General features: G+C 39.4%; 4 protein-coding genes across 6 annotated transcripts in view; 1 reads left to right on the top strand and 3 right to left on the bottom strand.

Annotated features, from left to right (window-relative positions):
* Positions 1-65: 65 nt before the first annotated feature.
* On the bottom strand, positions 66-6,548 carry aip (aryl hydrocarbon receptor interacting protein). The gene is made up of 7 exons (XM_026304425.1): positions 6,399-6,548; positions 5,701-5,883; positions 5,425-5,613; positions 4,629-4,805; positions 4,301-4,442; positions 1,226-1,455; positions 66-1,109 (listed from the first exon to the last, which is right to left on the bottom strand). Exons 1-7 carry the CDS (start codon positions 6,495-6,497, stop codon positions 1,104-1,106), a joined length of 1,026 nt encoding a protein of 341 aa, XP_026160210.1. The 5' UTR covers positions 6,498-6,548; the 3' UTR covers positions 66-1,103.
* Positions 6,549-7,088: 540 nt separating this feature from the next.
* On the bottom strand, positions 7,089-10,268 carry tmem134 (transmembrane protein 134). 2 transcript variants are annotated; one of them, XM_026303563.1, is made up of 8 exons: positions 10,077-10,268; positions 9,395-9,651; positions 9,239-9,306; positions 9,041-9,127; positions 8,874-8,962; positions 8,345-8,389; positions 7,554-7,607; positions 7,089-7,443 (listed from the first exon to the last, which is right to left on the bottom strand). In XM_026303563.1, exons 2-8 carry the CDS (start codon positions 9,605-9,607, stop codon positions 7,361-7,363), a joined length of 639 nt encoding a protein of 212 aa, XP_026159348.1. In that variant the 5' UTR covers positions 9,608-9,651; positions 10,077-10,268; the 3' UTR covers positions 7,089-7,360. The 2 variants fall into 2 exon arrangements, with proteins under 2 accessions (XP_026159348.1, XP_026159349.1); XM_026303564.1 differs by having other exon boundaries at positions 8,874-8,950.
* A 1,268-nt stretch (positions 10,269-11,536) lies between these two features.
* On the top strand, positions 11,537-16,016 carry serping1 (serpin peptidase inhibitor, clade G (C1 inhibitor), member 1). Its single transcript, XM_026303603.2, has 11 exons — positions 11,537-11,654; positions 11,979-12,026; positions 12,191-12,299; positions 12,400-12,561; positions 12,669-12,968; positions 13,168-13,377; positions 13,606-13,749; positions 13,877-14,080; positions 14,170-14,309; positions 15,034-15,256; positions 15,490-16,016. The coding sequence occupies exons 2-11, from the start codon at positions 11,979-11,981 to the stop codon at positions 15,732-15,734; spliced, it is 1,785 nt and encodes a 594-aa protein (XP_026159388.1). The 5' UTR covers positions 11,537-11,654; the 3' UTR covers positions 15,735-16,016.
* A 2,926-nt stretch (positions 16,017-18,942) lies between these two features.
* Positions 18,943-25,577, bottom strand: part of doc2g (double C2-like domains, gamma) — a 28,442-nt gene continuing 21,807 nt past the window's right edge. For both annotated transcript variants that reach the window (XM_026303730.2, XM_026303729.2), the window contains exons 9-11: positions 23,676-23,757; positions 23,309-23,405; positions 18,943-19,398 (exon numbers count right to left, since the gene is read on the bottom strand). In XM_026303730.2, the coding sequence (XP_026159515.1) occupies positions 19,259-19,398; positions 23,309-23,405; positions 23,676-23,757 (319 nt within the window). In that variant the 3' untranslated portion in view covers positions 18,943-19,258. The remainder of the gene's footprint in view (positions 19,399-23,308; positions 23,406-23,675; positions 23,758-25,577) is intronic.

Here is a 25,577-nt window from a genome sequence, read left to right as displayed (position 1 = left end):
TATATTGATTAGCCTAAAATATTTCAAACATGTATGAATTATAAATTTAACAAAAAAAAACAAGGCAAGGGATAAACACTTTTAATTTCAGTTGCATAATGACAACCTTAATGTCTCACTGTAGAGAAGCTGAGCTCCCTACCTCACATGTAACTCTAAACAAATGACAGAGTTTTTCTGAATACACTGACAGAAGCTTTAGCATTTCTTACATAAATGAAATAAGTTCACAGGAGAAAGCAAAGACAACACATGTTCATTTGTGTTACATAATGACTACCATGAGGTCTGTTTCCACGTTACACCTACCAGAAATAATGGTCTCGATTGCTTCTGCAGTCACTAAGACAGAACAGTGGGCCTGGTGGGGTGTGTGTGTGTGTGTGTGTGTGTGTGTGTGTGTGAGATGTTCCCTCTACAAAAACACAAAGATTTTCTGAGGGGTAGTATTTTTGTAAGAATTTCTAACCTTTTCTTATTAGGCCTTAAAATAGAAATATTAGGGATTCAACAATTCTGCACATACAGTATTTCAGAGAAAGCAAAATAACATAAAATGTTCAAGCTACTCATTTCTAATACCGTGGCAAAATGGGGTATATACATATATATTAATTGTTATATAATGACCATCACAAACTTTAAAAGCCATTACTACCTGTGTAGGGAGCTCATTACTATAAGTTTTTTACCAATGAATATTTAGATTTCTGACACCTGTTCGCTTAGACTTGAGGACCCACAATGCACTGAATTATTAGTGCTGCGTGACAGACCTAGGGTTTCTATGGCAAGTTGGACTTTCATTAAAGCCATGCTAATAATATCTGCATGTCTTCATTAAAAGGAGAAGAGTTTAGAAGAATAAGGCAGGAATGCATCATCACTGCATCTTGGTATACAGTATATGTCAGTGACTTTTGGGACTGCTTGAGTGTATGACCTCACTGTGAGAATGCATCTATGTGAACCATGGAGGGCAAGGTGGAAGAGTGGCTTGGACGCATCAAGGATAAAACTAAAACACCAGCAGTGTCTATAGTGTCTCCTCCATCTCAAGATGAATATTCACAGGCATCCTCTTGTTTCCATCTCATAGAGATTCAACCCTGTGAGGAAAAGAACAATAAAAAATTCCACATTGTACACCATGCAAACTAGATTTTAATTTCAATATTTAGTTCCCACAGAGGGCAGAGGTGTAATTAACACAACTCAGACTTACGGTCGTGGCAGTGGCTGGTGGTGTGTTGTAGTTGAACAGCCCTTTGTAGCGACCTTTTTCCTCTTTTTCCTTAGTGCGGATCCTCTCCTCCATGGCTCTCAGCTCTTTGCTTATAGACGGCCCCAGTGATGGGTCCAGCTCCAGCACCTTAGCAAAGTCTGCTCGTGCCTCTGCCTCATTCCACACTGCCGCATGGGCCTTAGCCCGCTTGTAGTAGGCCTTCACATTGTCTGTTAGGAAGAATAGGAAACAAATGAATAAATATTTTACATATCTAATTTAGTAGCAGGTTCTATAAGTCATCAAAAGTATTCAGACCCCCTTCACTTTTTTCAATTTTGTTATGTTACAACCTGATACTATAATTCTTTAAAATACTTCTTTTTTTCATTAATCTAGACTTAGGTGCCATATAATGACAATCAAAACAAAATTTTAGAAATAATAAACCATTTTATTTTAATGTTTTAATAAACCATTATCACAGCACAGCAGGGTGCTGTGATAACCCTCAACACAAAAACACAACATTTAGTAGAATCTAAATGAAGCAAATGGTGATGTGCTTTTGTCACACTGTCCTTATTTTCCACTTGCCACAGCAAGTCAGTTTGCCTATGCCCCCTGCTGGCAATTTTGGATTACCTTTGAGAATATACAACAGGTAAATTAAGGTATTGAACACATCACCATCATGACGTTTCTTGTGTGACACCTTGGTAATGAGACATCTTTTTCATAGGCCACTAGTTGGGACTGAACCAGTTGATATTAATTTGTGCTGATGATTTTAGCTGTTGTCTTGGCTTTCCATGTCTTTTTGCTCCTCCCTTTCTCCATGTGTTCAATACTTTTTCCCTGTCATTTCAAATTATCACACATTTATGGACATCTATGGTTTGATTTCTTTGCATGTGTGGATTGCTTGGGTTGTTACCAACGTCTGCTGAAGATTTCATGACAATAGCACCTTTAGAAATATATTTACTGAGAAAAATGGTGACGTGTTCAAGATTTATTTTACCTGCCGTACCTGCTGGGGTTATGAATGACTTTTGTTATTAAATTAGGGAAAATTAAATTTTCTTTCCTTAACTCTGAATCCTTACTTAGTTCCTGCTAAAGAGAAGATTCAGTTGCCTGCGCTATAATTTTGTAAACTGTTTTCTTTTCGCTCTAACGGGGATGCAGTAAGACTTAAGCCCCTGGATCAAGTCTCAATACACTGCCTACAACTTCAACATTTTTCTGTATCCAGTATCTCTATATTTAGTTGGAGTTATAAAGTTATTCATAATTTTTTTTCCCTTTATATAGTTAGTTATGTTAGTCATGTTATCACTGTCAACTTCACAAAGCTCAAATTTACATACCTATTAGACTACTCCATCCCTGTAATCACAAGAAAATATACAGTGGGTACGGAAAGTATTCAGACCCCTTTAAATTTTTCACTCTTTGTGTCATTGCAGCCATTTGCCAAAATCAAAAAAGTTCATTTTATTTCTCATTAATGTACACTCAGCACCCCATCTTGACAGAAAAAAACAGAAATGTAGAAATTTTTGCAAATTTATTACAAAAGAAAAACTGAAATATCACATGGTCATAAGTATTCAGACCCTTTGCAGTGACACTCATATTTAACTCACATGCTGTCCATTTCTTCTGATCCTCCTTGAGATGGTTCTGCTCCTTCATTGGAGTCCAACTTGATTAGGAAAGGCACACACCTGTCTATATAAGACCTTACAGCTCACAGTGCATGTCAGAGCAAATGAGAGTCATGAGGTCGAAGGAACTGCCCAAGGAGCTCAGAGACAGAATTGTGGCAAGGCACAGATCTGGCCAAGGATACAAAAGAATTTCTGCAGCACTCAAGGTTCCTAAGAGCACAGTGGCCTCCATAATCCTCAAATGGAAAAAGTTTGGGACGACCAGAACTCTTCCTAGACCTGGCCGTCCAGCCAAACTGAGCAATCGTGGGAGAAGAGCCTTGGTGAGAGAGGTAAAGAAGAACCCAAAGACCAATGTGGCTGAGCTCCAGAGATGCAGTAGGGAGATGGGAGAAAGTTCCACAAAGTCAACTATCACTGCAGCCCTCCACCAGTCGGGGCTTTATGGCAGAGTGGCCCGACGGAAGCCTCTCCTCAGTGCAAGACACATGAAAGCCCGCATAGAGTTTGCCAAAAAACACATGAAGGACTCCCAGACCATGAGAAATAAGATTCTCTGGTCTGATGAGACCAAGATTGAACTTTTTGGCGTTAATTCTAAGCGGTATGTGTGGAGAAAACCAGGCACTGCTCATCACCTGCCCAATACAATCCCTACAGTGAAACATGGTGGTGGGAGCATCATGTTGTGGGGGTGTTTTTCAGCTGCAGGGACAGGACGACTGGTTGCAATTGAAGGAAAGATGAATGCGGCCAAGTACAGAGATATCCTGGAAGAAAACCTCTTCCAGAGTGCTCAGGACCTCAGACTGGGCCTAAGGTTCACCTTTCAACAGGACAATGACCCTAAGCACACAGCTAAAATAACAAAGGAGTGGCTTCGGAACAACTCTGTGACCGTTCTTGACTGGCCCAGCCAGAGCCCTGACCTAAACCCAATTGAGCATCTCTGGAGAGACCTGAAAATGGCTGTCCACCAACGTTCACCATCCAACCTGACAGAACTGGAGAGGATGTGCAAGGAAGAATGGCAGAGGATCCACAAATCCAGGTGTGAAAAACTTGTTGCATCATTCCCAAGAAGACTCATGGCTGTACTAGCTCAAAAGGGTGCTTCTACTCAATACTGAGCTCAGGGTCTGAATACTTATGACCATGTGATATTTCAGTTTTTCTTTTTGAATAAATTTGCAAAATTTTCTACATTTCTGTTTTTTTTCTGTCAAGATGGGGTGCTGAGTGTACATTAATGAGAAATAAAATGAACTTTTTTGATTTTGGCAAATGGCTGCAATGACACAAAGAGTGAAAAATTTAAAGGGGTCAGAATACTTTCCGTACCCACTGTAATCTGTAGTAGCACTAGAAACCATGCACAGCATGAACAACAAAACCTTACCCTCATATTTGAAGATCAATGATGAGCAGTGTTCAATGACTTCGTAGTACTGGTCCTGAAGTAACAGGCACTGGCAGTAGTTGAGGAGCAGTGGTGTGATCATATGGTCCAGCTTAAGCCATGCCTGATCTCCAGGATGCTCCTGAAATAACAGACAAAATCAGTGAGAAAAGTTAGACTGCATTAAACAAGATAGGTCCAAAGCTACACAACATTAATTCAGGTGCAATACTTATTCAAGAAATAAAATACATTTCTATATGTGCTGTTCAATGTAGATATTTTGTATTCATGCTAATTACAACAAAGCCATTAACTGTCCCCTAACCTTCATCTGTAAATTTTTAAGGCAAGCAATGCCATTGTAGTATTTCTGGGTAGCCTCCTTAATTTGGCCTTGTTTGAATAGCATGTTGCCCTCCTCGTGCACCTGAGGCACAAGTTCAAGTTTCTCTTTGTCTGTCATAGCCCACACATCAAGCTGGAACGATCCTGGAGGTAGAACCTGGGCAGACAAAGAGACAGGAGATCAGTGGCTGCTGCAGGTTTCACTGTAGCTCAGTCTAACTTTAGTCATATGGTACAGTTCTCCATGGCATGCTCTTTACTATGATGCAATATCACGATATGAATCCCATCTTAGTGAGAAGTTGATAAACTTCCCTTTTTGCCAAAAAACAAGTCCATGGTCATTTCTCAGACCATATGGTAGTGTCTGAACTGAATGATACTGAGAGGTGTTTCCAATATATTGCAAACTGGACTCAGTATTAAACCTCAATGCTTTTTTGGTGTTGACCACAAAGTGTCTGTTAAACATTGCATATCAACTGCAATCAGTGACTTCTGGTTTCTAATTTTTTTTCTAATTTTTGCTGAGATTCGTATACCTATTTAAATTCTACCAACCTTTATGTTCAGGCCAAATTCTTGCACACCTTATTTGCTTTGAAGAGATTTGATGTTTCTAAGAAAACTTTATTTTTTCAGCTGTAAAAATGTTTATATTTCTCAAAGTAAGATATCAAAATAAGTACCGGTATCAAAACTCAAGCATTGTGTTGGCACCATGATAATACAAATAAATACCATCTCAGTCATATTGAACTCTGCTGTTTGCTCACCTCCAGCAGCTCAATTGTGAAGACAAGAGGCTGTGGATTGGCCTGAAGCTCATCCAGGTCATTGTGTCCCAGAGAGTGGTGGGAGTGGATCTGGGCAATGCCGCAACAGTGCCTCTGGCCTTCCAGAGGGTCCTTACCAGCGCTGATGTTTCTCAGGGACTGTGACACGAGTGGGTACAGAGCTGTGTGCTGAGAGACAAGGACAGAGCCAGAAAGAGTCAGCAGGGAGTAGGGACAACACAACTATGCCTCATCTAGTATGGCCAGCTCACACACCTTAGTTTCGCAGGTAAATTCTGCAATTTCCCCTTGTCGCATGGTGATGATGACTCTCTCCCACGCAGCCAGTTTGAACTTCTTGCCCAAGATGAGCTCCATGGGTTTGTTGCGGCCCCCCATGGATCTGGAGTCGTCAAGCAGTGTACCATTGCACAGGCTGGTGCGATAGTGGAAGATCACCTGGTGGAGTAAATGTGAGTTGGCCCGAGAGCAAAACAAAACACTGTTGGACACAGCTATGTTGTTCAAATCCGAAGATCGATGTAGATTTAGCAGAAAGACAAAGCGCAATCACCACTAAAAAAGGCCTGGAAAACGCCACCACCACACACCAACTACAGCCATAAAAATGTGACTGACACGGAAGTTGACCAATCAGCAATCACAAACACGCCATCCTGTCCCGCCCTCCATCTTTCCATCAGATGAAAAAACTGAAGAAAAAAAATCTACCCCGGATTAAAAAAAAACAAACCCATGACCAAATCTAACACTGTTTCACCACACAGCTAACACAACAAAGCTTCGGTTTCTTTACACAAGCAAAACGTTTACTGCAATATAAACAGTTTGTTAGTCATAACGCTATATGTATTTAGCTAAGCTAACAATAGCTACAGTTAACTGTTGACAGCGTTAGCTAGCTAACACGCTATTTCTTAGCCGTGACTGAACCAGTGACTGTGTAGTTTTACCTTGGTGCCATTGGGGAAGGTGGAGAGCTCTCCTTTACCAGGACTGACCAATTTCTTTCTTATTCCTTCTTCGAGCAGCTTGCGTGCCTCTTCCTCCATCCTTGACTGAGTCTTTCTTTACGACAAATAACGATGTTTGCCGAAGCAGGACGCATCGTCAGAGGAGACAGAGCGCCCCCTACAGGTAGACCAGGCTACATGAGGCTGGTAAACAACCTCTGTCATTGCCATAACACAGAAAATACAATGTCAGCTACCTTTCTTACTCATTTATTAAATTGTTTATCACACAGCAGGTCATAACTAATTAATCTTAATCTGTAAATACAAGCTGTGGAAGAAAGTACAAAATTTCCTTCAGTAATAAGTGCAATTAGTATCAAACTGATCTTGTTTGTTTGTTATTTTGGTTAAGCATGTCTTTTTCCTCATGCTTCAAAAATTCTAAATGAAATTTAGACTCAAAAATGAGTGAATGCACTTATGGTATATCTTTTGACAACAGACTTTATAAGCAGAATGATCCACTTTAAGGCGTACATTAAATTATTTTAGTCCAATTCTTGGAGACAGCTGCATCTGTATTGAACTTTTCCACACACACTATCATAGATTATTCCGACCAGCAAGGCAGAGCAGGTAAAGCTCTCACAGTGACCTTTTTGGGGAAACTAACCCAACCCAAACAAATTTAAATATACAAAGGTTTTATTTTAATTTCACAGTCATTATTCACACAATGTAGAAAACACAGGCAAGGCCAAGCTTCTTCTTTTTTGTGTACACATACAGCAAAGTCAGTTCATGTAGTGGAAACAGGCACTGAGTGGTTGAATTAGTAGTGGTCTATGCAATGACAAGAAAAAAAAAAAACAATATATTTTCGTTACAGGTGACAAAACACAATTCATTTTAAAAAGCAAATAAAGAAATGTAGTGAAAACATAGTGTCTCATAAATTTTCATTTTTCAAAATAAGGTAGGTAGAACAGTTTGAAGCCTCTTCTTCCACGCACAGCACAGCTGATGTATATCACATGATACACTGAGGACATACAGGGAATGACATTGTTATGATCAACAAAACAACACATGCATTAAATGGTACAATCAAGAGGCATGCAAAGTAAGTCCCAGCAACTAAAATCAACTTACCTCCAGGGATAAAGAGAAGAAATCCAGGTACAAAGAAAATAGCACTTGAAACATCTACAAAGACAAGTTTCATTAGTTACAGCACGTGGTAAACACACAGTTGCCAACAGGAATCAATACAAGCACACAGAAAAGAACCAGGTATACACTTTATTTACATGTTTATCTTCTTTTTTGGTAGGAGCTGCAAAGATTAACACAATTCTCAAGATAAGACCCACATAAATGTTCCTCTACAACCCAAAACTCACAAGTCCACCTTTCCTGAATGCTTTTTGTTTTGTTTTTTTTCCGTTCTTTTCCTTCACACCAGTAGCAAAAGCAGAGCTAAAAGACAACCAGGACAGATTGGCCTTGAGCGTCTGGTTGGCAAACAATGCTGCAGATCATCGAAAGGACTATGACCTTGAAAGACTGGTGCTTTTTCACCATCGAAGCAGAAGACTGTGCAAAGTGGTATCATAGAGGACAGTATAAAGTTGCCAAGCAGCCGGGATACATATTCATTGTTTCCTATAGAAACATACACTCTTAAATTATACCATTAAAATAAACCAAGAGACAAAGACATATGTTGTTTGTTGATAAGTACTGTTTTGTTTATGATTTGGTAATTTGTCTGATTTGTACAGAAAATATTTGTTTTGTTTTGTTTCCAGTGTTGTTGTTTTTTTTTTTAAATTATTCTTCAAGACAAAGATCTTCATTGATATTTCCACTACACACATTTACCATTGTGTCACTTGTGAAAAACCAGTCTACTTTAATGGTTTCTTTCGTATCTTCCTTACCTGCATTTGGATTCAGCTGTATGACAACACCAGTGAAAATTAGAGCTAAAAAGAAACAACAACAAAATATATTAGTGAGGTGGTGAGACAACCCAGTACACATATCAAGTATGTAAACACTTTTTTTCTCATTAACTCTGATATTCTGGCAAAAAATCTATTACAAACAGTGGATCAACAAAGGGGCCAAAGTTCGCTATGTGATGTGCCAAGCATGTCCCTCACTTGACACAAGAATAAACCACCTGGTGTTAAACTGAACAACTATTTAAAGCGATATGCTTGTGTTAAAATAACATATTTAGAAATTCATACAGAGTGCAGTTCCAGCATTTTCTGTGGCTTTTAAAAATTCACATTTACTTTTGTGTGATCCATCCAAGTGTAAAGCAGAATTCATTTTAAATTCCATAAATTACCAACAGTTTTGAACAACTGATTCTAAAGTGGAAAGCCTAAATTACTGGGACACTACAAGAATCCAGCAAAAAGAACTCTAGGAAACAAATGACAATAACAAATGACTCACCAACTCCAGTTATGAGGAGAAGGAATGAAGCAAGAACTACTTTTCTGTTTTTCTTCACCAGCGGATGGGACACCCACCTGAGAGAGGCACTTTTTAAAGTAACTGTGTATATTGTTGTTCTTCTGTTTGTGAGCTTGTGTATGTGTGTTGGAGTTGTTTTAAATTACCCGCAGCAGTGTGCAGAAAGCTGTGTGACAGAACTCAAGGTGCTGAAGGACCACTGGGAGCTACAATAAGAAAGAGTTGCAGGGTCGCTGTGGAGAGAGCAGAAAAAAAAAACTGGGTTGATCTCACATTCTAAGAACATGCTGGCCATGACAAAGAATAAACAAAACCACATCAATAGCCCTTACTGCAGAACACACCTGATTTTGAAGAAGTTATTGAAAGAGGAATTGCCGTTGTTGTCCATGGCGTCTTCATTTTCCAGATTCTAAGAAACAGGAGATCATAAAGGAATTGCAGTTTCAAGTAAACAACTTACAGCCCTATGTTTATACACACAGATGATGCACATGTACCTGATACTTCAAGTTACTGTGTTCAGGGGAGCCGGGGGCAGCGGGCGAGGGATGAGTCTGTTGTTTGGAGAAAGTCAGGGGGCCAAATGTCATCTCTCCTCCTTCTCTGTCCTTGTCTAAGTCCTTCCACCCCTCTGTCTCTCCGTCGGATGCAGCTCCCTCCTCATCTCTCTCCAATACGAAGGCGTCATCGATGCTGAACTGCGTTGCCATGGCGATCACCTCTTACACCCTGAGATCCTGCAGGTTGATGCTCACTGATGGTGAAGAGTTAAGAATAAAACAAAACAAAAAAAATAAATCAGTGTTTCTCAATATATACTGTGCAAAACACATCACATCGTGGTAGCTTTTAGTGATAATCACTGCCTTCAAACCCATGTTCCTACATCAGCCCAGCTGAGCACACTGCAGTCTGGTTAGAGAAACATCTAGTACCATGAAGGCTTTGCTTTCTGTTGTTAACACTGGCAGTCCTCTTTAGATGCTTCGAAGTAGAGGCAATTTTCATCAATGTAACACAGTTAATCACTACCAACAAAGATAAACCCAGTTGTAAAGCTTGAAAATAACAACGTAAATGACCGGACCACCGTTATCTAAAATAAAGCTGCGGCTCCATAGCGGCTCTCTGCCATTGTTTGGGCTCTTTCCGCTAACGTTAGTCCATTACAAAACTTACTGTCTTAACGAGGCGAAACTCAACTTCACGTTGTTAAAACACGGGTCACATATTTGCACACTCGGTGACCAATTTGTACAAAGCTTTCCTAAAACTCTTTTCTGGCTTTAAGTTATGAAAAGCGCTCTAGTCAAACTTTTGAGCCCTATCCTTTTTTAACACCCGGCTCTCGATTACGCACGACTGATTACGCCCAAAGCTCTTCAGCCAGTCAGTCCACTCAATCGAGCCTCGGTTCGTCGATGGAGAAAAAGACTTGGAGCAGTTGTCAGGAGCCTCTCATGGGGTGCAGGTGTTAGAGATTAGAGAAAATATAAATCTTTAACATTGAGATTTAACTTTGATGAGAAGAATCGAATAACTTTTGGTTGGGAAAAAAGAGAGAATACAGCACCTGGGCCCCTGGACACAGACATGTAAAAGGCCCCTGTGTCTCTACATCACATGATTTGTGTCTTCTTGTAGTTGTTTGTGTGTAGGTGTTTTTCTTTTTTTTTTTTTGGCATTTTGTGCCTACATCTCTCTCTCTCTCTCTCTCTTTGTGTATATATATATATATATATATATATATATGAGAGATACATACATACATACATACATACATATGTATTTAGTGCTAATCTTACTTCTGCACTCATATTTGTATTTATGTATAGTACCTCATGCAACCTTTGGTAAAATCCCATTGTATAAATCACTCGGGGCAAAAAAATATCATGCGACATGAAAATGAGCCAAAGTGAAGTAGCTACAGTAATTCACCCCCATCCGCTGATTATTATTTTCCAGCTGCCAACACTGAGTAAGTGTAATTGATGAAAAAATAAAACATAATACAATATTAAACATTTTACATTACAAAAGTAAATTGCATTCAGATAAAATACCAAAATATAAATAATCTTACTTAGTATATGTTGCCAATGTGAAATCATGTGACTTTCAGTAAGTCATGCAAACACAAATCTCTAAACCAACAATCATAGATTAATCATTGCTGGTTGCTCCTGGTAGTCATCCTACTCCTCTAAGGCATTGTGATGGAGCATGATGGAATTTACCATTGTGAATCTGAGCATTGCATGCATCACTGGTAAAGGCATGTTGGGCATACTTCTCTCTATATTACTCTGTTACTGCAAGCAAATTTAAACCATTTATTATTGTTGTAAATGGCACACAAACAAGCTATGAATGGCTATTTATTTTAATACCAATGCAGACTCTAATCTAAATACCTCAGACTAAATACAGAGTTAAATAGTAGACCATGATGAGGTGTTGTTATAAAACATATGTACAAAATCTATGTACATTTTTAACCATAACTTTCTGTTAGCTGTTACCCCTATTGCCATCTGTTGCCAATATGTGCAATCATGTGACTTTCAGAAAGTCCTGCTTTATGCAAACAAACATCTCTAAACCAACAATCACAGATTAATCATTCAGGGTTGCAGTTTGTGGCAGTAGTCAGAGGAGGCAGATGAAGTGATCAGTGGTTGATGTGGCAGAGGCTTTACTGGTAAAAACTGGTGCCATTACTGAATTTGGATACAGTTAGAAAATTCAAGCGATGTAAGTTATTTAATATTTTTCTGACTTTTTATTGATTAATCACTGAACCAAAGGAATCTAATTTGCTGTGCATTATGCATTATAGTTATAATCAACTACACTTAATTGTTTTTATGGTGTTAATCTCTGACAATGGTGTAATTACCATATTATCCATAGAAAAGCCATTTAAAAGGTTTAATTCTGAGAAATATCACTGACTGGGCCACATATCGCTATTTTTTCCGGCTTGGTGCCATATTCATTTCGAAATCCTCAATTGCAAAACAACTCCACTACCATGCTAATTTTTTTTCACTTCGTTTGCTCTCTGCCCTGTCTTAGATGAAACAACAGGCCATACTTTGCCTCTTGCTGCAGCTCTTTTTTGAGGTAAACATAAGAAATGTTGAATTCGCTCCCTGCAGCTCCGGTAGAAAAATAGCTTCCAAAGCCAGGAACTGCAGTAACTGACTGACAAGAGGACTCAAACCTTGGCATTGTCTTGACTCTTGAGTTTGTCTGTTTTGTGTTGCTGACATTTTGTTTCTGTTCAGCTTGCTTCATGTAGACATCTCTGGGCTATACCTGGATCCTCCCTGGTGCTGCCCTGTGTCTCATTCCAAGGGGGCTCCAGTGGAGCTACCATTACCTGGAAATTCAATGGTCTTATTATATTTCTATGACTATCACCACTGATATTGGTATATTGCAAAAGAACACTGTTATATATTTTCATATATTGTTTGATCTTGTTTAAATATAGGTATAGCTATAGATGCACGGTCACATGGCCCATTTAGCATTGCAAAGGATGGTTTGGAACTCTCTATATCCCCCGTTACTGCTGCCAATGAGGGCAAGTATGAGTGTGTGATGAAGGAGGAAAATATGGAGATGACAAGGATGTACAACATCACAGTTGAAGGTGGGATACATGCTTCTCAGTATCATACATACATGAATGTGCCTTCTGGTTTTATTTTTTGAGTTGATTTCAAAGCTTGAATTTAAGTGTCATCTCCTGCTCTACAGCACTGATTGACTACACCATTAAGGTAACTAAAGGCTCAAACATTCATCTGCCATGCCATTTCCCACCTACAAGCCAAGGCACGCCCAATGCACTCTGGTTCAAAGAGGTGGATGGTGGAGAGAGGATATTACTGGATCTTGAGGAAGATTCAACATTTGATAAGAAACTCTTGCTGCTTTATCCGGGTGACAAGGATCAGACCCTACTACTCACAAACACTGAAATGGAGAATGCTGGAATTTACCACTGTGAATCAGCTAATGGGGAGAAACTGAGCACTGTACGCATTACTGTTGAAGGTAGGTTGGGAAAACTTTTCTTCTATGTTACTGCAAAAAAAATTGAACCATTTATTATTATAGTCAATTCTAAACCAACAAGCTCCAAATTAGTATTTATTTTAACACAAATACATTTTTTAGACTAAAATCCTAGACCATGATGAGATGTTGTCATAAATTTACATTTACTCACATTTTTAACTCTAACTACTTTTAGTTGCTACCCCTGTCCATCACTCGTGCAGCAACACTACAGCTTGGGAGCCCTGCCAGGACGAGAACAGCCGCTTATGGGAACCCATGTTGCAGGAATCAATGACAGAGTTTTCCATGAAGCTGTATTCTTTCCTCAGAGAGTCACTTCCCTCGAGCAACCTGCTCTTCTCTCCAATCAGCATCAGTGGGGCTCTCTCCCATTTGTTATTAGGTAGGAAAAAGGGAAGCAAGTTATATCTTATTCCTCTGTGCCACACTGTTGCAATGTATGAGACATTTCTTGATTATGATGAACACATGCAGAGTAGTAGGATGTAACTTTTCTTGCTTTGAAATGCCACAGCAGTTTGCCTCTATTTATATTAAATGTCAGACATACTTTGAAGCTTTCTAAAGTACTCTGAAGTAAATCTCTTTCTATATTATGTCTTTTCTTCAGGTGCAAGGGGTGAGACCCGTAAATCCATTGAGACAGCGGTCTGTGTTCCTCACAATTTCCACTGTGTCCACCATCAGATGAAGAAGCTGAGAGAGAAGTTGGTTGGCTCCTTGCAGATGGCTTCTCAGATCTACTGTAACCCAGGTATTAATACAACTGTGGGAAGCTCATAAAACAAATGCAATCAAAGAGAACGATGCAGAGAATTCCACACCAAACTAAAATGGTTTGTGCCTCTGAAGCGCTCGTGTTTTTCTGTTCTTTTCCTCAGAAATGAATCTGCGTAACTCTTTTATTAACCAGTCCATTCAGTTCTACGAGGCAGAGCCCACCAGGCTGCTGGAAACCAGTGAGAAAAACGCACAGATGATCAACAGCTGGGTGGCAAATAAAACAAAAAACAAAATCACAGATTTGGTTGATTCGGTCTCACCCGACACACAGTTGATCCTGCTCAATGCTGTGTCCTTTAATGGTCAGTAAAGTGTGTGTGCCGAAGTGTGTGTGTGTGTGTGTGTACGTGCATGTGAACATAGAAGAAAATAATCTTTGTGTGTGTGGCAGGTCAGTGGAAGGTCAAGTTTGATTCGAAACCAAAGAAGGGACTTTTCATAAAACTGGATGGTGACATGGTAAAGGTGCCTCTTCTCTATCACCAGAAATACATGATGGCTATGACATATGTTGTTCCACTCAAAGCACAGGTAAGAAACACAAACACCCATCATCACCTACCAATTCATGTGCTATAACAGATTTCAGACTGTAAGGTGCCTGTTGACTGCAGCACTTTGAAACCTCGTGAAATCGTGAAACCGGCATGAAAATCTGTACTTTTTAATTCAGCCAAATCTGTCTGATGCCTTGATACATATGTTTTTAGAATCAGTGTGACAACAGTTGCTGAACATTGACAGACATGGTTAAAAGTCATTAAAAACAATCCCCCTATAACTCCAGAGTTTACATCGTCTTCTAAAGTTCTGTTTAGTATTCAAGTTATCCAATCAGAGCTGTCCACAGCTGTAATTCATAGGTTCCTGAAACTGCTAATAGTGAATTTGGCATAGTGTTAATGATGTCAAATAATCATAAATAAATAAATAAATAGGGACTGAATTTATAGTCTACTAAACTGCTCCATGGCAACATTAAACCTCATGTTTACATTGTACCATGGTTACTACCAATGCAGCCTCTAAACTGAAACCCACAGACTTGCATGGATATCCCCCAAATGAAGTTAAACAACGAATAATCATGGACTTGTTAATATGGCCTGTCATGTTGGACTGTCTACATTTGTTACATTATAAGAACAGACTAGAACCTTTTGGAGTTGTGGCACAGATTAATCCATTTTGTCTAAGAGCAGCCCCACAGAGTCTGATTTTTAAATAGCTTATTTTTTTTTAATCTTGCCAACAGGTGGCGAGGCTTGCTCTCACAGGTGACAGCAGCCTTTATATCCTGCTGCCGCTTTCCAGCGGAGTAACTGACCTACAGCTAGTGGAAGAGAAGATGACAGACACGGCTGTGCTTCAAATGATAGAACAAATGAAGACGACAACTCCTCAGCATGTAGAGGTCACTCTGCCCCAAATCAGGCTAGATATCCAGCCAAACATGAACATACTTTTGAAGAAACTAGGTTTGTTTCCAATTCTTATGTTCTTTTCTGTCTTTCAGATTCAGATTATTAACGGCACATATTGCACATAATTTAGCTTGTCTACCAGCCAGTACACACCCATTAAGTTGCATTTGTGAAATATGTCTTCCCATCCGCTCTTTGATCCTGCCATATCAGATCCAATTGCTTTCCTCTCTAGCTTTTCCCACCATAATCTTTTCTGGTCTTTTCATTCCTTATTTCCAAAACAGGGCTGTCATCACTGTTTGAGGGTGCCAACCTGTGTGGCCTCTCTGAAGAGAAATTGGTTCTGAATGATGCCAGACACAGGGCTTTCCTTGCACTCACCGAACAAGGAGTGGAGGCCGGCGCTGTCACCACTATGTCGTTCTCTCGCTCCTTCCCTTCTTTCTCCGCCCTGCGGCCTTTCATCATGCTGCTGTGGAGCGACCAGGCCAACGTGCCGCTCTTCATTGGCAGAGTGACTGACCCATGAGAGAGAGGAAGGAGGGCAAACACAAAAAATTAAGGCAAAATTAAGGGAGTGGAAATGTAACAGAAGCACGAGGAGAAAAGAAATAAAGAAAAAGAAAAGACAAAACAAAACAAATGTAAACCAATACTGCCTGATACGTTTGAAATACTAGCCATTACTTTACTATCCTTTTTCTGAAAAATCAGTTGCTTTTACAAAACTTGCTGTAATACAAAAACATTCAATATCAAGATTGTTTTAAGTAGCCAAAAAATTGATATAAAGACATATACAACATGCAAACGCTTGGATTGTTTTCAGAAGTGGTGGTGAATAAACACATATTTAGCCAACATGCATGCTGCCTGTTTTATGGTGCTGAAGAATAAAGCAAAAATGTCGCTCATGTCATTCAAAGAAAGACAGACGACCATTGAAACAACCTCGATTTATTTTGCGAAGTAGTTACACAAACCCACCACAGGATGGCAGTCATACTGCGTGGTTGACATTGACAGTGAATACACAGGGACCGCAGTAGTTATTTCCCCATCTCATTCCCTTCTCAGCCCTCCTGCATCATTACCACTGATATCAATTTTAGGAAGACAAGTGTCAAAGTCTGTGACAGTAAAGGTTTGAAAGCAATAGCTTGCTTGGTAAAGCACAGCAACTGAGCAAAAAAATACCCTGAATCATCGCATTCACAAACAAACAAACAAATACACACTGACAGTAGGAGACTTAATGGATGGCATAGACTGTAAACACATCAACATTCAGGATGATTAGCTAAGGTTGCACTCTATTATACAAGCTGGTCGTGACTATTAAACATGCAGCTTTATTGCACATAAAATGATTACATAAGCAAAGCGGGGTCAGTAGACAAGAGTCAGAAGATTGGATGGCTGTAAACAAAACCAACAGATCCAGACATTGAAATAAGCAACTTTCCAAGCAGAACTGTGCACCCAATTAGATCACTGTCAGATCAGCCTAACCCCAAACAAAGTACAGAGTGTTCCCAGAAATTCATCATGGAAAACATGATAATGTTGTTGTTTTGGTTTGATTATCTGGAGTTTTAATGTGCATAGAGCAAGTACAGAATAAACCTACCATCTCTGCCAAAACCTTGTTAAAGTCATTTAAGGTCCTACTGAAAATGTGTTTAAGCTGTTACAGTATATAATTTAATTCTAAGCTTTTATAATGCCCAAGCCCTTTTTATCCTAATTAGTTTTAATTCACCACTGAAAGATCCATTTTTTGCAGTCACTGATGAGACATTCACAAGGTTGTCGAAGGACACCAAGAATATGAGCAGCCGGATCGATTCAACAGTTAGAAAACTCCCGGAGGCCACTGCCTGACTGTGGGTGTGCTTTTGTGAACCAGCGTATGGTCAGATCAGTAGTGACAGATGAATCACAGGGAGTACATTTGATGTCCAGGCAGGCAACAAGCCAGCCCCTATACACTATGAATATGCAGAGATGTGCATAGAGACACATAACACACATGCAGGTTAAATTTACAGCATAGTTTCTCAACATCTTGGATCCTGGTCTGTGAATCCACTGTCCCCCTGCACTCAAATGTGTTAAATGCAGTACGTTAACTCATTTCACCTCCTGAGGTTAAACTGGTGTGTGGGAAGGGGAGGTGGGGGGTGTAGGGGTGGGGCTTTATTCTTTATGTCTGCATTTCTACTAAGTACATACAGTTTATGTCAGTAGTCAATACTGTGTTAGACAGATATAGATAGATCAGTCCCAGTGGTCCTGTCTCCTGTCCAGAGGATGAAATATGCCACCGAAGCTGATATTTAATAGATCAGAAATTATGGGATGGATGGAACATTGATCACAGCAATGACTCCCAAATAGTGGCTGATATAGATTTATGTATTTATAAACATACATACTACATATTTCTTTAGAAACTCACAAGGAGACTGGGGGAGTAATGTAGGTTGATTAGGGGTCCCTATTCATGCAAATCAGATAACAGGACCAATTAAATTTTCAAAATAATATATTACTGGTGTGATGTTGCCCTGCATGAGTAAAATGTTGCATCATCTCTGACTCCGTTGAGCACATTTGGAGACACTGAGCTAAATTCACGTGGATCATGTTTAAATCTGCATCATAATACTGCAGTGAAGTGAAAGTACAATCAGCACCTCTAAAAGCAATATCCGTTGTGCCTGCCACAGACACATCTTTAACCTTTCATCAGTAAAAAAAGAAAGAAAAAAAAAAAACAGTCAGAGATTATCTATGCAAATATACTTTGTTTTTATAGTTGCTCTACTACTTTCTGGGAATGGGTGAAAGAGATGAGGCTCCAGCACCTTGTCAAGTATTCCTCCAGCCAGGAACACTCACACCACTGTGGTGGTGCTGGAGGATTTCTCTGTTGTGCATGTCTTTCTTATCCATTGTTATCATTACTTCACACTGTGCTTCTTAAGATGGATGGAGATGTTTTGAATTGCGCATGACATGACTGCAGATAAACACATGCTGCACAGACAGAGAATGTAGGCACTCATATTCTCATAGCCCTCATGCACACACACACACAGACACACACTGTGAGGACATTCCTTGACATAATGGATTCTCTAGCTCCTTACCATATGCTTAACATCACAACTATATGCCTAACCCTAACCTAACTCTAATTCTAACGCTAAAACCACGTCTTTGCCCTCACACAGGCATTTAAAGGGGTATGAGAAAGTGTGGACTAACCAAAATGTCCTCACTCCTATAACATTATACTCAAAAAGGTCCTCACTCTGCAGGCCATACAAGCACACACACACACACACACACAAACGCACACATGCTGACATGTTGATGTATAACATGGAGGTGTATAGAAAGCTACTGCAATTGAAAGATAATGAAAAGACATACCTCAGAACATGAGCACTGAAACAGTAAAGGTACAAATCCACTAAATGGATCATTTTGTGCTTTATAACAGGGTGCGTTGTTTTGCATCAGATCACCAACCACTAATATAGAAACTTCTCCGAACAATCGCTCATTTATAAAATCCCCACCCCAGTAATTATATACCACATTTTGAGTCACTAGGATGCACGTTCTGTTGATCTCCTTACACTGGATGAATTTGGAGTACATTAGTGTCAAATCTCTTCATTGAATTTAGGTGTAACGACAAAGTATGAGCCACTTCCACAATACAGTAAGGTAAGTAAGCACAATTTTGTGATTATTGTTTTGTAACGTCAAGACTTTAATGAGGACATTGTCACAATTTGGTTCACCTTTAAAAAATGTGTTCAGATTACACCTTATTACTATCGCTAATATTAGTATGAATATAACAATATTTGTAATTATTGGCATTCATGAGGGATTTCATTATTATTATTATTATTATTGCATGTTTTTTCCTTTTGCTCTTCTTACCGCTTTCAACCATCACTCAGTGAGATAAGTGTGTGTGTGTGTGTGTGTGTGTGTTTACATGTATATGTATGCATGAATGTCTTGTGTAATCTAGTCCGGTTTGTCACTGCTCGGGGCTCCTTGCTGTGTGAGTGTATGCCAGTACTCCACTTTCTTCCCTTTGTTTTTGAGACACTCGAACCAGTGTCTGAGTCTCTGACCGCTTGCATTAATACCCAGCTCCACTCCACCTGAAACAAGAAGCAGAGTATTCAGAGTCACCACTGTGCTTAAGATTAAAGTGTGCGCTGTGGTTGTAATATATTTTGAACATGAACATTTATCCCATTCGTACTGTTGGTGATGTTTGTAGTTCTACATGATTACTTTACACCCTGCACACGTTTGGTCCTCGCTTCCTTCTTTAAAATATCAAAGTTAAATTTGATAAGTAAAAATGTCAGAGTACCCCCAGGGCTTGATACTAGATCTGCTCCTCTTTGGTTTATACATCAGTGTCCTGCTTTCATCTTTATATGCACAAGAATGACAAAAGCGATTATTCTCAACAACATTCGGTTTAGGTATTAGGTCAGAAGTTACAAGTGGTTTCCAGTTTTAGCATCGTTTTAGATTCAGCCCTCTGCTTCAAAAAACACGTTTCATAAGCATGTTGCTGCAAAAACAAAATTCATCCTGAACTATTAGAGATGTATTTGAAGAAGTGCTACAGATGCCTGACATGCTAAGGTGTATGTCTATCCTATCCTATCTTTTCACTTATACTGCACCACTGGACTGATACAATAACAAAACCAGTGCACTACATATTGGCTGTTCAACTGTTCCATGTTTTGCCTGGTGAAAGTTTAATATCTTTCATGTTTTATTGTTACTGTAATAAATAATTACAGTCTCACTCATGGAGGGTTAGACTGGCATATTTAAACTGGCATATTTAAACTGGCATATTTAGAGTAATATGGATTAAAGTGCATTGTCCCTGGAAAAATAAATAAAAGCAAATAAGAAGTCAGTGGAATTTGGATGAAAATGGGTGATAAAGGGAGACAAACATTTAGAAGAAGCATGGAAAAGAATGAAAGAAAGGAGGATAACAGTGTGGCATCTGCAGTGGAAAAAAGCACTCAAGTACTCTATTAAATAGAAATACCCTAAAACTCATAATTACAAGTGATAAAATGTCCCTGAAATGATTATGAATTACATTATTAAATGGTTAGTACTGAAGCATTAATGCACATTTCATTTTTGCATTACAAGGAGCAACAACCATTTAATTCTTTTTTGTATGTGGTCACAAAACAAAGAGGTTGGGAACCACTTCTTTAATTTTTGACAATGCGTTTTTATAACTGTGTTGTATTGTTTTAATGGAAAATCATAATGGAAGAATAACTCATAATTATAGTTGTCAGATAAATGTAGCATAGTAAAAGTTAAATGAATAAGTAAAGTTAATATGTAACTCAGAAATATAATGGGGCAGAAGTGGCATTCTCAAGTACAAGTAACCTCACAACTGTAGTTTAGTACAATATTTAAGTCAATGTACTGTTGGTACATTATGTACTTTAGACCATAAGTGAGAAGACAGACAGACATTTGTATTGTTAAAATCTAAGCGTCAATATTATATAACTGATCTTCTGCAATATTATACTTTACATACTTTACATTTATGTAAATAAAGACTATTATTTGACTGACAGGGGAGCAAAGAAGGAAGTCAGTAGATATTCAAGAGAAATTCCTCAGATAGACAGAGAGAAATAGACAGGGAGATAGGAAATTACAACAACAGATTTAGATAACAAAAGATTTATTGAAAGAGCATGGCTACTGAGCATGATGGGTGGCGGAAATAAATATATATACGGAGAAGCAGGAAATGTCTCAGATGAAAGTGAGCGGAGGTGATGGAGCTGTTGTTGGAGGCGTAGACTGTAAGGAAGAGAGATGCAGCCAGTTGTCATATCGAGGTTGCAATACAGCCATTCTCTTTGCTGTGATTGCACAAGTAATGAAGCATGAAGTTTTAAACATGGTATTTTGGCAATACTGGCTTCTAACACCACCTTGGAAAAAGACAGTCGTGAGCAAACAAGTCTCGATTGTTGAACTGCGACTCATCTGAGCTCAGCATTGAACACTGCCTGTAATGCTTCTGCTGGGAGGAGAGAAGCATCCTTTAAGTACTTCCTAGCTTCGATCCTCCTTTTCATTCCTCTTACCAACAGATAGACAACTTGGAGAGCGCGTCTAAACCTGTTGACAGAGTTTCAATAGGATGATCACACAAAACAGGTTGTCACTGCCATCCCCACCCCCCACACCACTCCCACCTCGTCTGAACAGAAATCAATGGAGTGTTCCCTGAGCCGGCAGATTGCTAGTGACAAACAAACGGTCAGCCAATCTGACATGTGTTTGGGGGGCTGGAGTAGAAGGATGACGAATCGGTGCTGGAGGAGATGACATAGACAAGGGTGAGGCTGACACATGGAGCGGCAATCAGATGTGCACAAAGATTCACACAGCTTTGACCCTGTTGTCTCTCTTCTTATTTTTACACAAAATATCAGCCTCGCTCAGCAAAACATCAGCCTCGCTCAACCAGCAGCTACATTATTTTTTTTTGTAATGAACCAAGTATCTAGCTGTTACGGCCCCTGAGGTGCCGTTTGGCTGGGACGTAACACTAGCAGAGATGTAGACCTAAAGACATCGGTATGCTTCAAATTTCTTGCTAGAACATAAAACAATATTTCTTAACATCCTTTGGGGCCTGTTTGTGACACTTTTTTGAACTTTCTAAGACCCAAAGTTGCACTTTTTTCTCTTAGGCTTTTTCACACATCACTGCTTCCCTCATATTTTAGTGTACAGTACCAGTAAGTGAGTGCGACACTACGATTATCTGTCAAAAAGTGTACACCATCATCCGCATTGGCTGTGACACTGATCTGGTTCATTGGATCATCTTATTTCCCCTTTAGAGGGTACAAAAAGTATTAAATAACTCTGGTATCTATAGTGTAGTTTTTTTTCAGCAGCTATTCTCTGTAAAATTTTACAATTTTGCTGTAATGAGACTTTTTATTTGTAACACAAAACACTGACAGCCTTATAGTGGTTTAGATGTGCTTCATGGTAAAGATGAAACTTCCCATTCATCATGTGTATCAATTGCTCCCCCTAAGTCTCCCACTTGATTTATGGCCTGTGTTTTCTTCTCTACTTTTGCTCTCACATTTTCTATTGTTCGGTTTTCTCCTCCATGTATTGCTGAAATCTCACACTTTACCATTTGACATCTTCTGCATCATATGCTAGGCCTATTAGCACACTTGTTATTGCTCTCAGTCATATATTAGTGCATTGGCAATACAGTCTGCCTCTTCATCCACTTGTTTTCTTCATTCCTCTCTGTCTCAGTGTCATTTTTCTCCCAGCCCCAATTAAAACAACTGGCAGGCGACTGGAGCTAAACGTGTAATGATAATGGTCAAGGGAATGGTTGTTATCTGGAGCTTTATGTGAGACCGATAGCCTTTTCTCCCAGCAGGGCTAATAACTCACTGGGTTTATCTAAACACGGGGGGTCTCCTGCCAACCCACGTGCACACACACACACACATATATAAGACAGAGTGAGATGCTTTTATATGAAGATGTTCAAGCTCACAGGATGGTAATCCATTTTCACTGTGCCTGAGCACTAGTTCCCCATCACTCCCTAAGCTCCCATGTGCTCTATTGCTGTGATATACACACCAGGCCATGCCAAAGCTGTTTAACAGTCTGACGAGGCAGCAGCGATCTGATGTGCCAAGTCCATGAAAAACGGGGATTCAGTGAAAATGTCTTCCTTTTTGATTTCTAAAGCCTCTCCACTTCCTTTTTCACTCAAACTCTCCTTTGCTCGCTCAATCGTTCTCCACAATCCTCATAATTACCCCTCATCTCTCCACATTTTTTTTTTTTTTTTTTTTTACTCCTCTCTCCACCCACGCTTGGCCTGGTTTTATGTTGTCTGCAATTGCTTTGCTTTCATTCAAACACTTGTACAGTCATCTACTTTACTGCTGCTGCTTTCCTCCACTCCTCCCTTCCACATTATAGTTTTCCTCAGCGTACCTATGAAGTCGTTGCTCATTCCCAAGTCATAGTCCCACACAGAGATCTCCAGGGTTTTCTTTGCCAGCAGGTCCAGGGAAACTTCATATGAAAACTCCTGTCCAGGTGGTGCACACAAGAGCATATTTATATGATGATTGCACAATGATTCATAAACACAAGAGCTTGAAAGATATTGAATTCATAATTTAGGTAGAAACATGCAGATTGATGGTAATGACACATTCAACAAGATGTCAAAAGGTCAAGTCATTTTGAAAAGATAAGCTTATTTGATATCCTATACATAGCATGAAGGATTGGAGCTCAGTGGAGGAATGAAAAATGTTCCCAGGTGGATTGTGGCTATTTGTAGAGCAAGATTTACCTCATTGAATTCAGGGTTGAGTGTCTTTTTCTTCACTGAAGTCTTATACTTGGATTTTTTCCCCATATCTGGTTGCAAGATGCTGAGAAATGAAGAAAAAAAAAAGTAGACACAAAATCATTCGGTTCTTACAAATCCTCCGTATGTGTTCGACCACAAGACAACACACACACTGAATGTACAGTAGTTCGGAAAATCAGCCTCACTTTAATTTGCTTTGTTGTCATGAGTTACATCAACAAAGTGATACCACTCTTTGTTGATTAAAAACTGAACTACAGCCTGTTAACTTAATTTGGCATAAAGACAGGAAGTAGAGGTTAGCCTGATACTTCTCTTTTTGTAGGAATTAAACAAATGGGATATATGTTAATGGGTCAGCTCGACAGCCTCTGGTCCATAGATTTTATTACCTTCCGAAATTAGCAACTTTAGAAACAGGATTTGCACAACATTTGCTATTCAAATACCTTTTACATTTCAAACAGAGCTAGAAGATTTATTATCTCTGATAACCAATTAATCAGACTTGATTTCCATTTGCCCTGTTGTGACAGTAAACCTTCCTCAATGGCAAAGAACAAAGGAAGACAGACAGTTTGCAAAATCATGGGTAGAGATAATTGTGACCTAGAAGTCTTTCGAACAAAGGCAGGGACAGAGAGCCAGTTAAAACAAAAAGACACAGAGCGAGGCAGACAGTAGGCTACTGCAAGATCATAATCACACTGATGTTTGAGGCGTACACACTCCAGCAAAGAGGCAACAGAAGGATCACTGGAGGGCAAGGGGAGTCATCTTGAGCATAAACTCCAAGTCAAGATGTTCACGGCAGTGAGATATCTCACTCTTCCTGCCTCCCCCACCCCGACAGTGACGAATCCGGGCCTGACAGCTGATGCATGAGATGGGCTTGGGGCTGTCACTGCAGAGCCGGAATCAGAGCAAGGGAAGGATGGATGGAGGTACAGAAAGAACAGGAGGAGGAAGAGGAACTGATAGAAAGCAAGGTGGTAGCAAAAAGGCTTGAGTGTGCTACCCTTTTCTATGATATGAAATGATCTGTTAAAGTTCAGGTTAACAGATTCCATTAGGACTTAAGGCCTCCTTCTTCTTCTGCAGAACTAGAAAAGGCAGAAACTCACACAATTACAACTTATGAAATAACAATATTTAACCTGCATTTATGAGAGGAACCTCAGGATCAGAGAATGCCTTTACCATCTCATTTAGTATCATACAATAGTGATTAAAGGTCAGGACAGAAAGATACCAGGATGCCAGGAGAGGCAATAAAAATCTGAGGAATCAAACAATATTATAAAATGGAAAAGAAAAAAAAATTGTATTGCATCTTTCTAACATGTCTTTTTTGTTTTTTATAAAATACTTTGAAGTCCAGTCCAGTACAAAGCCATATCCTTTTTTGCTGCAGATCTGATTTAACTGTTAAACCTGCATTTATTGATTTTTTTCTGGTTAGTGGGCATTGAAACAAGCTGTGCACACCTATGATTATATTACAGTATATAAAGATGTTTTGATAACAAATAGCTGCCTATTTCCACATCCAGTAATTTTGTTACTACAGTAAATGCTGATTTGTTGGTGCTGGGCAGTGTATAGTTTATCAAGGCTTTTTCACTGAAGACAGTTGCCTGCTATGGCTGAAAATGAAGCTCAGAGGGCAATGCTGCAGGTCTTAAAACAAAAACAATGAACTTGTAGATGGGAAAAGATTCTAGAGGAACAGCAGAGTTGAATGAAGTTGGCTTCCCACCAGATGTGTTTGGAAAATTGCTTCAAGGGACATTATGATCCAGTTTTGCACATCATATGTGGTTAGTGTGCTAACTTACGCTGCCACTGTAATGTTTATCCTGACAACTCGCATCAGAGAAA

This window comes from Mastacembelus armatus, chromosome 1 (genome assembly GCF_900324485.2).
Source record: "Mastacembelus armatus chromosome 1, fMasArm1.2, whole genome shotgun sequence".
NCBI classification, from domain to species: domain Eukaryota; kingdom Metazoa; phylum Chordata; class Actinopteri; order Synbranchiformes; family Mastacembelidae; genus Mastacembelus; species Mastacembelus armatus.
The sequence above is the reverse complement of the archived record's forward strand: the minus strand, read 5'-3'. Positions and strand labels throughout refer to the sequence as shown.

Bases quoted from the DNA above. Each gene is read 5' to 3' on its own strand.
- aip (XM_026304425.1), bottom strand. From the start codon at position 6,497: ATGGAGGAAGAGGCACGCAAGCTGCTCGAAGAAGGAATAAGAAAGAAA. The intron at 4,443-4,628 runs GTTAGGGGACAG...CTGTTATTTCAG, and splicing joins TTAAAAATTTACAGATGAAG to GAGCATCCTGGAGATCAGGC. The intron at 1,456-4,300 runs GTAAGGTTTTGT...TCTTCCTAACAG, and splicing joins ATTGATCTTCAAATATGAGG to ACAATGTGAAGGCCTACTAC.
- tmem134 (XM_026303563.1), bottom strand. From the start codon at position 9,607: ATGGCAACGCAGTTCAGCATCGATGACGCCTTCGTATTGGAGAGAGAT. The intron at 9,128-9,238 runs GTGTGTTCTGCA...CTCTCTCCACAG, and splicing joins AATAACTTCTTCAAAATCAG to CGACCCTGCAACTCTTTCTT. The intron at 8,963-9,040 runs GTAATTTAAAAC...TACTTTAAAAAG, and splicing joins CTTTCTGCACACTGCTGCGG to TGCCTCTCTCAGGTGGGTGT.
- serping1 (XM_026303603.2), top strand. From the start codon at position 11,979: ATGAAACAACAGGCCATACTTTGCCTCTTGCTGCAGCTCTTTTTTGAG. The intron at 12,969-13,167 runs GTAGGTTGGGAA...AACTACTTTTAG, and splicing joins TGTACGCATTACTGTTGAAG to TTGCTACCCCTGTCCATCAC. The intron at 14,081-14,169 runs GTCAGTAAAGTG...TGTGTGTGGCAG, and splicing joins CAATGCTGTGTCCTTTAATG to GTCAGTGGAAGGTCAAGTTT.